Source organism: Buceros rhinoceros, unplaced genomic scaffold, assembly GCF_000710305.1.
Source record: "Buceros rhinoceros silvestris isolate BGI_N320 unplaced genomic scaffold, ASM71030v1 scaffold4685, whole genome shotgun sequence".
NCBI classification, from domain to species: Eukaryota; Metazoa; Chordata; class Aves; order Bucerotiformes; family Bucerotidae; genus Buceros; species Buceros rhinoceros.
Genome location: NW_010414398.1, coordinates 9,828 through 24,117, shown reverse-complemented (window position 1 = coordinate 24,117; position 14,290 = coordinate 9,828). Strand labels below are relative to the sequence as shown.

Sequence of the window (14,290 nt, the reverse complement as noted above, 5' to 3'; positions counted from 1 at the left end):
TGGTTGCTGCTGGGGGGGCCTGCCACTGGGTCTCACAGGGAGTTCCCTTCCATTCTACAGAAAAAAAAAAAGCAATCATTAACTAACTTTTTCACCTGATCTGCTGAAAAAAGTCCACTGGGTGACACTAAAAGTATTTTCAACAAATGAAAGAAAAATGAGGTATTTTAACACAGCTGATTGGAGGCAATTTTGGACAAACCCTTAAGTGAGGTATTCCAGTAAGTTTAATTTCAACAATTGTGACTATGAGAATTATCACAGCATACAGCAATGTTCACACTGGTACCATACTTGGTATGGGATGGTAAGGTGTCTGGGTTCCAGTAACATTGCAGTAAACTAGTCTGCTTTTTCCCAATTAACTGTAAGATAATTTTGTGCCCTTTCTATGCATACAACTAAATTTTAACTGTAAAAATGCTTTGAAAAGCTAGCTTTCAGAGGGCCTAACTTGCATCCACTGTTAAAGCTGGTTAGTTTTACTAAATTCAGTGTTAGCCTGTACTCTCAATGAGCCTTACAGGACATAAAACTGCATTGGATCTGAGAGTTGAAACAGTTTCGTATAGAAACTGATTGATACAAGCCTTATGATGACTTTGAAACTGAAAGAAAATTAAACACTTGTTACATGCACAGTTCAGAATTAAAGATTCCTGCCCAAAAAAGTGGTATTAAGAAAACATTAGGGTTGCATAGAACTGTGGTACTGAAACATTGGGTTTATACATATTCTTATTGCAGTTCTAATTTATAGCTGCATAACTTTATAATATTCAAAAAAAAGGGTCACACAATCACATTCTTTATTCTATACATGTGAAAGCACTATTTAATAATTCCATTTTTTTTATTTTTAATGGTTTTAAACTAGTATTGCAGAGCATGTACAGAAGAATTTACAGATAATTTTTTCCTCCTCATTTTTTTGATACATCACTCATCCCTGTTTTACTTACCAGATCGGCAAGTTTGTCTAGAATATCATTTATCTGCTGGCTGTGCACCAATCCAATATGTGATTTTCCCATTAGACGACGCACCTTTTTCCTAATATCATTCTTGTTAACCTAGAAGGCAGATATAAAGACAGTTACATGCTCCTCTATTCACAGGGAGTAACTCCTATCTCCCAAAATCAACGTATTTTGGCTTCCATTGCTAAGACAGGAAAACAACTGATCTCCAGCTTAGGCATGCTAGGGCCTCTTCAGCTCAGAAGTACAACCAGAAGTTGCACACAGTTACTGGGAAAGTAATACCGTGCACAACAGATTTTCTGCCTACTCTTGCACAAGAGCAGCAATTCCATTACATCAACTTCCACCTACTGACATCAAAAGCTTCAGTTCTCCATGTTGCCACTTACTTGATGAGTATCATCTGCTAGGCTAGCCTCTCCACCTCTTCCTCTGCAAAGAGCTGAGTTAGGCAACTGTGGAGCCCTCAACACAAGAAATATTAACACAAAGCAATGGTATCTTTCGGAATTCTCACTCACGATCTGTTTCCTGGTCACTAGACCAAGACTCTAACAAATGCCTCCAGAAAGTCCTCAGTAGCACCAGGTTTCTCCTAAATATGAGTTGCAGGGAGTTCAGAAACAAAACATTTCTGCCTCAGGTGCTAATTTCAAGAGGCTACTATGAATGCCAGCCATTGATAGTAAAGGCTTCAAGACAGTACTGACTGTCTTGAAGAGTGCTGACTTCAAGCTAGATTGGACATTCTTTTTAATCACCATGTGATTATGACCTTAATGCTATTGAGCAAACAAAACAAACTCAACCTGCCTCCCTCCTTTGGCAAGAATTGTTTGCACTTGAAAGAAAGCATTGTCTTTTTCAAGAATTTTTTAGGTAAAAACTACTAGGCTATGCTATCCCAAAACAAGAATATAAATTAAAATAGCAAGGTGCTGGGTTTGGAGGATTATGCTTCCCTTGATGGCTCAGAAGAATTCACCTCTCTAGGAACAGAAGGCCTTCCAATTTTGCAGTTTCTACTAGCAGCTGCCCTTTTGGTACAGTTTTTAGTCTCTTAAAGCCTTCACTCTAACTGCTTGAAATAAATAGTATATACAAAAGATAGATACCAAATTCTAGATCCACCACCTTTTATACCAAAACTGATAATCATAGGGGGAGAAAAGTAACCACAATAATTAAAATGAAAAACCCCCAACATCCCACAAACCTTCTTTCCCCCAGATCGTCACCCCATCCTCACTCGTAAGCATCTCTGAAGACTGAGTGAAAGACAATATTTTTGTCACAACTCTCTGATCCACTGTATTCCCTTTTCATCTATAATCAACAGGTCCAGAGTGATACCATTTTCACAGGCACAATACCCTTTTTGCCTCCTTATTCCTTTCCCCCAGGAAACTGTTCTGTTGGGCATCATATTATTTTCACCAAATTGAAAGGCACGCTCTCCCTCTTGGATGAACTCCTTCAATATCTCTCACAAGACAGCCTTTTGAAAGCAGTATTATTTGCATTCCTCTTTTGCATTCTTGGATGAAAGTAGCTGCAGCAATTATCATTAATTGTGCTTTAAGTATTGGAGCAATGCAAGCCCGAATGGCCAAATCCCACAGTCATCTTCTGAAGTGAACTCATGCCAGATATACTCAGATCCCATCTTAAAACTTACCTTCAGATTCCATTTACGTCAGGAAAAATCAATACCTTCTGTCTCTCTCCCCACTCCCCCACCCCAAAAAAATTATATGCAATAACTTTTTCCACTGGTTGGGTATCACACATTCTTTATGAATGCTGCCTCACCTACTCATTTAAACAGTGAAAGTTATCAAACTATCACCTGTGTACAGCTATACTTACTGTTAAGCTGTTGCACTGGTCAGCACAGTGCATCAAGTCTGTTACAGGTAAAACCATGCACCTATTTTGGTTCTAAACATGACAAAAATTTAAGAAGATTGATTTTCCAGTGACTTTGAGGGAGGATTTGTACTTTCTAAGAAACTATTCAGACTAAAATAAAGATATCGCTAGCAGCCACCTGCAGCATTAATTTTATATTTTAAATGGCAATGTATATGCATACCCACGGCACAGAACTGCATAAAATCAGACAACATTATCTCAAAAGGATCTCCAGGCACTGAAGCAGTTTTTTTCATTAAGATTAGATATTTTACAACATTCTTTTATATCTCACTGTTCTGGGTTCTGTGAACAGAGATGTATGGTTTCAAGACAACACCAACAAAATATACTGCTTAAATCTGAGCAGTGATCTATTAAAAAGAGGTCACCTTTATCATAAGCATATAAGCAATCATGTTATGCAGTAGTGTAGCCAACAAGCGGTCCTCATCATCCTCCAAACGCTTTCGATCATGTTCTCCCAGGGAAAAATACCTGCAAGAAAAGCTAGATCTGAATCAGACTCAAAGGCATTCTTCATTCAATTCACTAAAGCACTGGCAGAAGACAGAGCACTATTTGTAAATGCATGGCAAATAAAATGTTCAAAAACACTATGCCAAATAGACACTTTCTAGTAAAACACTGTGATTACTAACTAAACATTTCCATTAATTATTAACTTGTTGAAGTAAATAACATCTGCTTAGGGGGAAAGTACTGCTGGGCTTATCGTTTTCCTCTTCCCTGCAGTTGCAGCTCCATGACAATTGCAACTGCCGTAAGAGGAACATATAACCCAGTACAAGGGCTACCAGCCTTTAGAGCTCGAACACAGCTGCAAGGCAGAAGTAAATTGACGAAGGAAACACAGAGGCACTCTTTTTTCCAATGAGGTAGGCAGGTTGTGGAAAAAGAAAGGTTTCAAATTGGTACCACACAAACTAGTTCTTATTTTGGCTATCAGATCCCATATCACAGGATAGCATGGGGTAGGTGATACATCTGCAGGTGGTAGACAGAGCAGAGAATCATTAGACATTAACACAGTTGCAGAAAAATTAAAAAAAAGCAAGCAGGTAGTGAAGACTGACATCTTAAAAACAGTCTAGCTTTAAGCAACCATGCAGATATTTCCAGAGTGGTTCCTTTGTGAGTTCTTTTGTTTGTTTCTTTTAACTACAAACTGTACAGTAAAAACACCTATAAATGACTTTGCATTTTGAGAAGGCTCAAAATGCAGTTTCTAAAGACATTAAATTCTTCATGCCAACACACCGATATCTTTCTTTATTCCAGGATATAGTCATCTCGCCACAGAAATCTCTTGCTTTACTACTGATCTAGTCTATTCCACAGATTCATACTGAGATTATGCTTACATTACCCATTTCTCTCTACATACCACCTCTCCAAAAGAGTTTAAAAAATCATCACAACTGAAGATAGCAGAAGATACTGCTAGCAGAGACACAAAAGGCTTGCTTTGGAACAGTCAGGCATTCAAAGTAACAAAAGCATGTTCAGCAGAATTAATTTTTTTTTTTATTTTACTATTTCAGCCCCAGGTGAAACAATGAGGAAAGGAGCTCTACTAAAGAACTTTACCTGTCAATCATCTCCTGAGGTCCCTGGTCCATCCCCATTCCTTCTCTTTCTAACATCACAGCATCCAAAAAAGCATCTTCCCAGAACTGCATCTGGTCCCACAAAGTTGAACGATCTTTGCCTATATAATGTATGCAGAAATTGAGCATTTATTTCATTTACTTCGCTCAAACCCTTTAGGATCAATTCCTGTTCCTTTCTACTCCTTGAAAATACCATGAGCCAACACACAATTAATCCATATTAAAAATAAAAAGGGTTACCTTTAAACCACAAGCTATATCAAACTGAAGAAAAGCATAAAAGAAAAGAAAGACATATCTCTCACTCTAATTTATGGCATAATCTTTTCAAACCCTTACATAAAAGTACCTCTCATCTCTATTCTTTAAGGAATATATCTTCTCCATATACTGTTAACACTGCCTGAAAGAGACAGGAATATCTCACACAAACACAAATCATGGCAAACACAGAGAAGTGGAAATATAAGATCATTACTCATAGAAAAGGTTTCCATTGCAGCATCCTCTAACTGGTCCCAGACAGATCCTTTATCCCTACCTGCACCATTCCAAGCAGGTAGGAACGATAAATCGAAAGAATGAAAAACACAGGAAGAGAGAGCTCTTGATTAACAGCAAGTCCAGATGAAATACATTTCAAAAAAGCTAACATACTCCTAATTCAAAGATACACTTGAAGGTCATTAAGTACTCTGAGTTTAGTAGCCCTCTGTTCAATGACTTAAGGTAATCGGTGATACATTTTAGCTTTCCATGTACAGTTAAGTAAGTTCCTTCTCCCCTTTTTCCAACAGTTTAAAGAATTCATATTCAAGAACAGCAAGAGACTTGGACAAACTAGATTTTACGCAAACTACACCACTCATACCCATCTCCTCTTATTTAATCTCCCCAGCAAATCTAGGTTTTACACTGCATGGCCTGACGTGCCCTTTTATTCTACCATTATGTACAACAGTAAGTGGTTAAAAATAGTTCCCGGGAATGTAAAAATTCCCATCTGCTCCAAACAGGACTCCACCTGAACTTGAGTCTAAAAGATCCCCTTCCCCACAAAAAAAAATTGTTTACCCAGAAGTCCTTCGTATAGATAGACTCGTTGGTTCCTATCCTCTGGACCTCTTCCTGGAGTACTGCCTTTGCTATCCTTCACATTCTGCTTCAGGTTGTGAGCCTTCAACTGAAAAATAATACAAGAAGGGTGAGATAATTTAACTCTGAGCCCTGCAGGGTTGTTTCTCGCAGTTCACTGTTGTGCTTAACAGATGCAGTTTGCAAGCTATACTTCATAGAGGTTCCTACCACAAATGGTCACAAACAAATAAATTACTCTGTTCAAAGAGTAAGACAATACACTTAAAAGTTCAGAGTCAGACAAAGGAAAAAGAGACAGATAGAGAAATCAAACCACAGAGGAAACAAAACACTTCCCTGAAGGAAAACTGAGACAAAACAAAAAATACAAATCCCAGACTAAAGGCAACAGTTAAGCCGCTTCCGTCATCCCCCACATTTCATGCTTATACTGTAGGTTTGCCCAAATTCTAACAGTATATCTTTCCCACTGTTTAGGGAATAGCTGAGTATCACCATTGTTGTACAGATTATGAGAAATGTAGGAAGAAATACACAGTCTTTTCAGGACTACACAGAAAATGAATATGCACAAGCAGAATAAGATTACCTGAACACTCTCTCACATTTCAACTTTACAGGGTTTTCTTTCATTTACCATTCATAAAGGCATGAATTAAGTAAATGTTTACATATCATCTGGTCTGAAGAACTGTGTGTGCTGGGACTATCAGCCAGCAGGAACTGTGATAATAAAACTGGCCCATCTATTTCTCTATGACCAGGTAAACTATAGTGTGATACTTGACATTCATCATACATCATGTACACACATCACCTTTGATCTAAATCTGTTGCAAGGATTATTAAAATTCCATTTAGTTTCATTAATCAAGTAGAAAAATGTAGAAAATTAAGTGGTTTTTTTAAAAAAAATCCTCTAGCTCTTCAGTAACTGACAAGACATTCTCTTGCAGCTAAATAAGCAGACATGGTTATATAATTTTCATGCTCTTAGCAGAAATCTGCAGTGAAGCACAGTGATTTTGTCTGTGGCTTAAAATTAGAAGTAGAAGCCCTGTAAAAGGCTTTCACAATCTGATTGGGATTATAAAAATAATGAACACGGTGAGACCAATCTTCGGGCATTGCAAGTTGTTTTTGTATTTGGCTGAAGGCCTGATTTAGCCAAACTGGGTAGATAATTATTTTCTTGGGAAGATGTGTACTAGAGGATATTCCAAATAATGAAGGACTTTAAAAAATAAAAGAACAAGAAGTACTTTCAGATCTTTCGAATTTTATTGTATACAGATCTTTCAACTAGGAAAAATATTTTTAAATAATTCAAATAGGATTAATGTTTTAAAGGAACAGAATAGCTGCTAAACCTACAATAGCTGTTTCCAAGAAACAGGGAATCTGTTCCTCTTAGGTAAGGTTAAATAATGCCCATCAATGGTGGATTGCCTCTGAAAGGCAATTATTAAATGTCCATTTGGTTGAGAGGAATATTGAATGTGGGAGAATTAAATATTGCTAGAGCCTGTAACATGGCGCAAGATGTGAATCTACTGTTATCAAAGAACCATGTATTGCACAGCAAAGAAAGGTATGTGAAGCCATACAAAATTACATCTTAAATTTAACATTGTAACTCATTGCTGATTAACCCTTAGAACACAGAGATCCTCTTTCACACATACACACACATTGAAATGACTACTGTACAAGATTTAATCAAAAAAAAAGGAAAAATTAAAAAAATGAAGTCTGCAATGCCTTTACAAAGATAGAGCTAGTAGCAGAGTTTGTCTCAATTTCACTGTCTGACACAGTGCCTCTGGATCCGGTCAAATTGCCACCATTTTCCAAACTTGGGCCATCACCAGCATTGCTACTCAAGTCACTGTCTGCTCCTAATGTCTCTCCAGAACTGTTACTAACCTGTGGAGAAAAATAAAGCAGTTACCTTCAACAGCCAAAGACTGTGCAGAGAAAAGCTGTAAAATGTTTCTTCTTAAGGCACAAAATAAGAAGCAGTACAACTAAAGGCCACATTCACCTTTTTTTCCTTCAGTAACATTCATCAAATTCTGCTCTGCAGAGGAATACCAAGAAAGATTCAAAAAGCCCTTCAGAAAAATCACGTAACTGTTTAGGTTGGAAGGCTTCTACTAAGATTATCTATAGAGGACCCCCTCTGCTCAAGCAGGGTCGGCTAGAGTATGTTGTTGAGGACCATGCCAGGTCAGATTTTTAAGATCTCCAAAGATGGATAATCCACAACCTCTGTGGGCAAACTGCTAAAGTGTTTGATCACCCTCAAACTAAAAAAGTGTTTTCTTGTATTCAGATGGAATTTCCTGCGCTTTAATTTTTGTGTTGACTCCTCTTGTCCTGCCAGGGAGTCCTACTGAGAAGAGCCTAGGTCTCTTGCATTCATTCCCTCCCATCAGGTATTTACATCAATTGATAAGGTCCCTCCAAGCCTTCTATTCTTCAGACTGAAGAGTTCCAGCTCTCTCAGCCTCTCTTCTCATGAAAGATTCTTCAGTGCCTTAATTGTCTTTGTGACCCTGAGCTGGACTGATTACCGTAAGTCCTTATCCTTTTTGTGCTGGAGAGCCCAGAAATGGACATAATACTCCAGATGCAGCCTCACTGATGCTGCGTAAAGCAGAAGGATCACTTCCCTCAACCTGCTGACAGTGCTCTTCCTAGTACAGCCCAGAATACCATTGGCCTTTTCTGCCACAAGGGTGCATTGCTGGCTCACAGTCAGCTTGCTGTCCATCACCAACCCAAGGTTCTTCCGAAAAAAGCTGCTTTCTAGCCTGTCAACCCCCAGTGAGTACTGGTGCTCAGGCTTATTCCTCTCCAGATGTAGGACTTGGCATTTTCCTCCTGTTGAACTTCATAGATTCCTCTCTGCACGTTTCTCCAGCTTGTTGAGGCCCCTCTGAATGTTTGCACAACCACCTGGTGTGTTGGTCACTCCTCCCATTTTTGTATCATCTATGAACTTGCTCTGTAGCATCATCCAGTCATCAATGCAGATGGATTGGTCCCAGAACCAGTCCTGAGGGTATGCCACTAGTGGCTTGACTCCAGATGAACTTTGTGCCACTATTCACAATCCTCTGAGCCCAGTCGTTCTGCCAGTTTTCAGTCCACCTCACTGTTCATTTACCTAACCCATACTTTGTCAGCTTGTCTATGTTATAGGAGACAGTGACAAGAGCTTTACCGAAGCTGAGGTAACTAATATCTGCCGCTCTCCTCCGATCCACCAAGCTAGTCATCTCATTGTAGAAGGCTACCACATTGCTGAATTATGGCTGCCCCTTTTTAAATCCTTGGTGACTAGTACCATTCAAGTTCTGGTCCTTCACGTGTTTGGAAATGTATCCCAGGAAAATTTTCTCCACCATCCTTTCCCAAGGGCTTAGGTGAGAGTGGCCAGCCTGTAGCTTCCCAGGTCTATCTTGCTGCCCTTTTTGAAGATAAGAGCGGAATTTGCTGTTTTCCAGTCTTCAGGAACCTCTCCTAATCACCATTACTATGCAGAGACAATGAAGAGTGGCCTTGCAATGGCATCAGCCAGCTCCCTCAGCGTTTGTTGATTGCAGTCCCTCAGGAACCATGGATTTATGTGTAACCAGTTTGTTAAAGTGCTTTCTAACCTGGTTATCCTCCATCAAGGATAAATCTTTCTCGTTCCAGATTTTACCTCTGGTGTCAGAGGCACAGGGTTCCTGAAGGTCATTTTTACTGGTGAAAACTGAGACAAAGAGTGCCCTAGCTTCCTGCTGCCTTTGCTTGGTTTCCTACTTGTTGGGACGGACTCTTCTTGAGTTTGGAGGAAGACATACTTGAGTATCAACTAGCTCTTCTACATCCCTCTTCTATACAGAGCAACATTCAACAGAATACAATTTCTGAGTCCATTACAGAAAGACAATCAGAATATTATTCTTGTTACAGGCTGGGAAAATATGGAATTCCAGATATTCTCAGGTATGCAGCAGTTTAGCGACAAGAAAAATCAGTAACAACAAAAAGGAAGGTTCCTTGGGTTTTATACCTGGAATATGCCATATCAGATACCATGGAGTAGAGAGAAGGCTCATTCTTTTTTTACTGAATGCATTTCTGCTACCTTTTCCTACAGGCCCTATAGTTGATCAGAAAGCAAGCAGACCTATTTTGATGATTCAGGTGCTTTAAGGTAACACAGGAGAAGGTTTGTTCTTGTTTTTAATGCATGAAACAATCTGCTTTTTTTCCTTTCAGGTTACATTTTGAACTTGCGTTCTTTATAGATGGTTCATACACAACTAAGGCATATTTACAAAATTATTTCAATCCACCAGTTCCATAAATACACCAATATATAGGAATATGTAACAACGAGCACCATATATGAAGGACGCAATCTTCTAATAAAGCACTGTATATGTTCTGTCAGAAACACGTGCTTGCACCCAGTCAGAGACTCTGGAGAGAGAACTCAGACATACATTATGCATGCATGACAGTATGCAGCCATATCACACAAAATGTAGGCACGAAATGCCCTTCCCCACTTTAGCAAACAGCAAATCACATCAAGATTTCACTTTGGGCATATCCTACCACTGTGCTAACTTCAGAATCTTGGCTTGTGCTTCGGACCAGAACTGCTGGTCCTCCACGGAGAATAGAGTCAAAATCACTCTTCTGCAATCAAAACACATAAAGGACAGGAAGAAAAGTCACGTTAGTTTCCATCATAAGGAGAGAATATCACTTCCCATTCATTTGGAGACTTGAACCACATGCATTACACTTCCTTGGTTTATTCACCCAGCCAAACAGAAACTACTGTCTGCATGTCAAAAAGAGCACAGGGTCACACAACTGAGAAGTTTGCAAAGTGCACATGAAGTGGTAAAGGAATTTTACTGAATGAGCCTTTTAAGAATGCTCAAATGCTAGAAATCTTCCCACAATAAGGAAGCACATAGAAGAACTTTGTCTTACACATAAATAAAGCAAGCATAGGAGCCACTGACCTGAGAAGCTGAGGCCAAACTGAGGCCACTGTCTGCACTGATTTGGGATTTTTTCTCATCCGTTTCTCCCAAATCAAAGTGTTTCACACCTTCTGACCCTGAACAAAGAAAAAGTAAATCATTACTCTACCAAGAAAAAATAGTATGACAGAAAGCTAACGAGAGACTGAAAGCAGGTACAGTACCAGGAAAACAAGTTTGCTTTCTCATTCCTTGCTTTTTTTTTATTCTTGGTACTGTAAACAGCAAGACCAGCAGGATGCACCTGCCATTCTTCAGTTTGAATTTAAAATACTCCGAAGGCATAGTCCAAGAATGACTATCACTAACCTCTGTTAGCGATTCAAGAGAGAAAACAGGACGGACAAAGGCTGAGTAGCTTCCAGTTACAATAACACATGCAGAGCAGTTGCCATTCAACTCTAGGAAGCCACTTCCTTTATTCTTGGCAAAATAAAGGGCACCTATTTACTTAAAGTTAGAATCCTTTTTTGAACAGCTCATTTGCTCAAAGTCTTGGACTGAGTTTGCTAGATTGCCTGCAGCGACTATCTAGGCAAAAATCAGGCAACACTTGACAAGAACATAAACAGTGTAGTGTACCACAACTAAGAATTTCAAAGCAGCAGCTTGTGTAAAAGCTGTACTTCACAACATTCCCCAATTACATTAACCAATGGCTCTCCAGAGTTGGCAATCACATAGGTCAGTAATGAGAGAGAGAATCAGCAAGCTTTAGTCATGCATTCATTAACACGCAGATCCAAAAACAGAAAAAGGGAAAAAAAGGATAAAGAATTTCAGGTTCAATTTTCCATGCACTACTAGAATCATATCATCTATTCTCCTCTGATGGGATGGCAGAAGAAAAAGAGAATGATGAAGAGCCTGAAAAGAAATTTAGATAAGCTCTAAACAAAATAAATAACGAGTGAAGAAAATGTGTTAGAGACTCTACACACAATGTCACTCTCAGAAAGGGGAAGAGAGTGAATGCAACGCTTCTGCCATAACCATATCTGCCAACTATTCAGTAACAGGAAGACATGAACAGCAGCTGGAATATTTGCATTATAAATCCATGACTATATCTAATATCTCTATGCAAAAAAATGCCAATATAACCTCTTATAACCACTGATCATGACAACCTGGGAATTACGAACATGTTTGTATTATACGTAATATTAGAGAGGGTAAGACAGCAAAAAGGAAAGAAAAAGAGAAGTGAGGAGGGAGAGAAGGATCATATACAAATATTTGTGGGAGTGAGTTTGAGATGGTACGTAAATTCACGAATAGCAAAGCTGTAAATGGGCTGTGCAGACCATACTCGTTTACTACTCAACCACCTCCATGTGATGTTTTACAGAAAGTGTACTTAATTCGTTACAGTATTCTGCCTCCAAATCCATGTGCCTTAGTTACTGTAAATCAAACGGATTCTAACAAAGAGAAAGTATAAACAAAATTTACAAAAAAGAAAAATAACTAAAAATATACCTTCTAAGAATCTCGAGTCTTATTTTCCCCCAAAATATACATTGCTCACTTCTAGACCTCTATTTGCACTCATTCAAATGGCCACCATTTCTAGTTCCGAAAAACGATGCAGCAAAAAGTTTTATATCTCATTACTACAGCAAAAATACTAAACTTCAGTTCTGTTTATGCAATTTAAGAGTTCCCTGTCCTGACACATAATTCAGCTATATTTCTGGCCATTTGCCATTTAAAGCAAATGAAACTGACTGAAGCACTTCAGGTATCTGACAGCTGTGGGCAATACTGGTAATAGAGTTTAAGGAGCTTAATAACCACAATCACATTTTTGTCACTATCCATTTCCAGGCACTTACAAACCTCCCCTTCCCTTCTTTATGGAGTTGTATGTCTAATACACATAAAACCCTAAAACCTCAATTTATCCCTCCCAATGTAGGCACCTACCTGAAAGGTCCAGTTTGGGAGAGTAGGTGTGCGCACGTGCTATGTGTTTGTCACACACACACTCCTACCTCAGCAGAAAGCAATTCAGATCTTAAATGCGGTAAGCTGTGCTGCAGAGGTGCCTCATTTGCCCCGTTCTCTCTGAACTAACTCCATATGCTCACTTGTACCTAACTGAAGTAATTAACTGAGGAGCCTAAAACTTCGGTAGCAAATCCAGGTCTCGTCAGAATGTCAGGAATTGTTGCCCACTCGTCTTAGCTATTAATTCTCTCCAAGCTTCAGTTTGTAAAAGGGGCATCAGCTCTGCAAAGCAGAAACTACAATTATGGTTACATAATTACACCTACTGCATCATGGTTTTATAAACTAGCTATTGTCCTTATGTCATATGTCCCTATTTACAACAGTAATAACCGGAAGAGCAAAACGTTGTACTACGCTTGTAAATAATAATGTATTTAATATTTTATTCAATATCATATCTCTATAGATATAAAGATTTGTGTAGATTTAGACTATTATTTAGACTCTGCAAACAGCCTCAGAGTATTTCACTCCTCCTTTAACATGAGATATTAAAAACAAAATCAGATTGATTCCTTCTTATGAGGATATTTTCTAACAGCCATCACTAAATACAATTTTTCACATATACCTTCTCTCTCCCCCTCAAAAGTATTTCTTGTTGAAGATTGACTGTGGTCATAAACTGTTCATGACTGATGACAAAATTTGCCATTCCAAAGCCTGAAAGAACAGAATTCTTTCTTCCAGTAACACTCAATCAATCGATACGTTCATGTCAAAGACTAGTTAAGCAAAACTGGTCTTCAACTTTTAAGAAAGGAGATGGATCTTAAAATCCTTCCATATATATCTGATACAGTGAGATATCTGCTTCCTCTTCTTTGAAGAACGCAACATTCAGGGGAAGGAAAAAAGAAAAAGAAAGAAAAAAAAAAAAAGAGACATTTGAACACAATTTCCCCAGGGCAAACTCATCTGCTTGGTCTTCTCTATAATGCAGGCTTTCTTGACAGACCTTTGTTCTTGCAGGTATAAAAACTGTTGTGCCATAGATGCAAGCTCACCCTGCACCTGGGGAGTTGGCAGTTATGGGGAGGCTGGAGGAGTCAGTTTCTACATTTTTAAATTTCCTTACTCATTTTTTCCAAAGATTTTTGCCTTTTCACTTCCTGGTGCTTGTTCCACAATTCTACCCAAGATGCATTGAAAGCAGGAGAGAAAGAGAAAGAGTCAGCGGCTGGTCAGGCAGGTGAAAATGGGGGGGGGGGAAAATATTGAAACAAAACCCCCACCCTTTCACCTCAAAAAAAAAAGGAAAAAAAGGGCAGAAACTTATGACAGCTACTGAGTGAAGGGTTAATTAACACCAGTTTACAAGAAATCGATGTTAGGAATTGAGCACTGCACCATCTCTCATTTACAGAATTCAAATGTTAGAGATGAATTCATACAGTGAATCAGCTAAGGAAAAACAGCCATTATGAACACATATAATGCAATTAATCACCTTTCCTGAGAAAGGTCTTTAAGGTTGTCAGATATTTATTTCTCCAAAACGTAGGCATCACAGAAGCTCAAATTAACAGAAATATTTCAACATCTCCAGTTTATATAATTGAAAGGAGAAGGCACAAAACCACCAGCA

General features: G+C 38.7%; 1 protein-coding gene across 1 annotated transcript in view; it reads right to left on the bottom strand.

The window, feature by feature from the left end:
- LOC104494257 (MAP kinase-activating death domain protein-like) overlaps positions 1-14,290 on the bottom strand; it is a gene marked incomplete at its 3' end in the record, with an annotated part of 31,594 nt that overhangs the window by 8,342 nt on the left and 8,962 nt on the right. Inside the window, exons 5-14 of the mRNA XM_010137067.1 lie at positions 13,781-13,834; positions 10,666-10,763; positions 10,247-10,330; positions 7,397-7,555; positions 5,606-5,714; positions 5,010-5,072; positions 4,509-4,629; positions 3,290-3,395; positions 963-1,073; positions 27-54 (exon numbers count right to left, since the gene is read on the bottom strand). Of these exons, the coding sequence (XP_010135369.1) occupies positions 27-54; positions 963-1,073; positions 3,290-3,395; positions 4,509-4,629; positions 5,010-5,072; positions 5,606-5,714; positions 7,397-7,555; positions 10,247-10,330; positions 10,666-10,763; positions 13,781-13,834 (933 nt within the window). The remainder of the gene's footprint in view (positions 1-26; positions 55-962; positions 1,074-3,289; positions 3,396-4,508; positions 4,630-5,009; positions 5,073-5,605; positions 5,715-7,396; positions 7,556-10,246; positions 10,331-10,665; positions 10,764-13,780; positions 13,835-14,290) is intronic.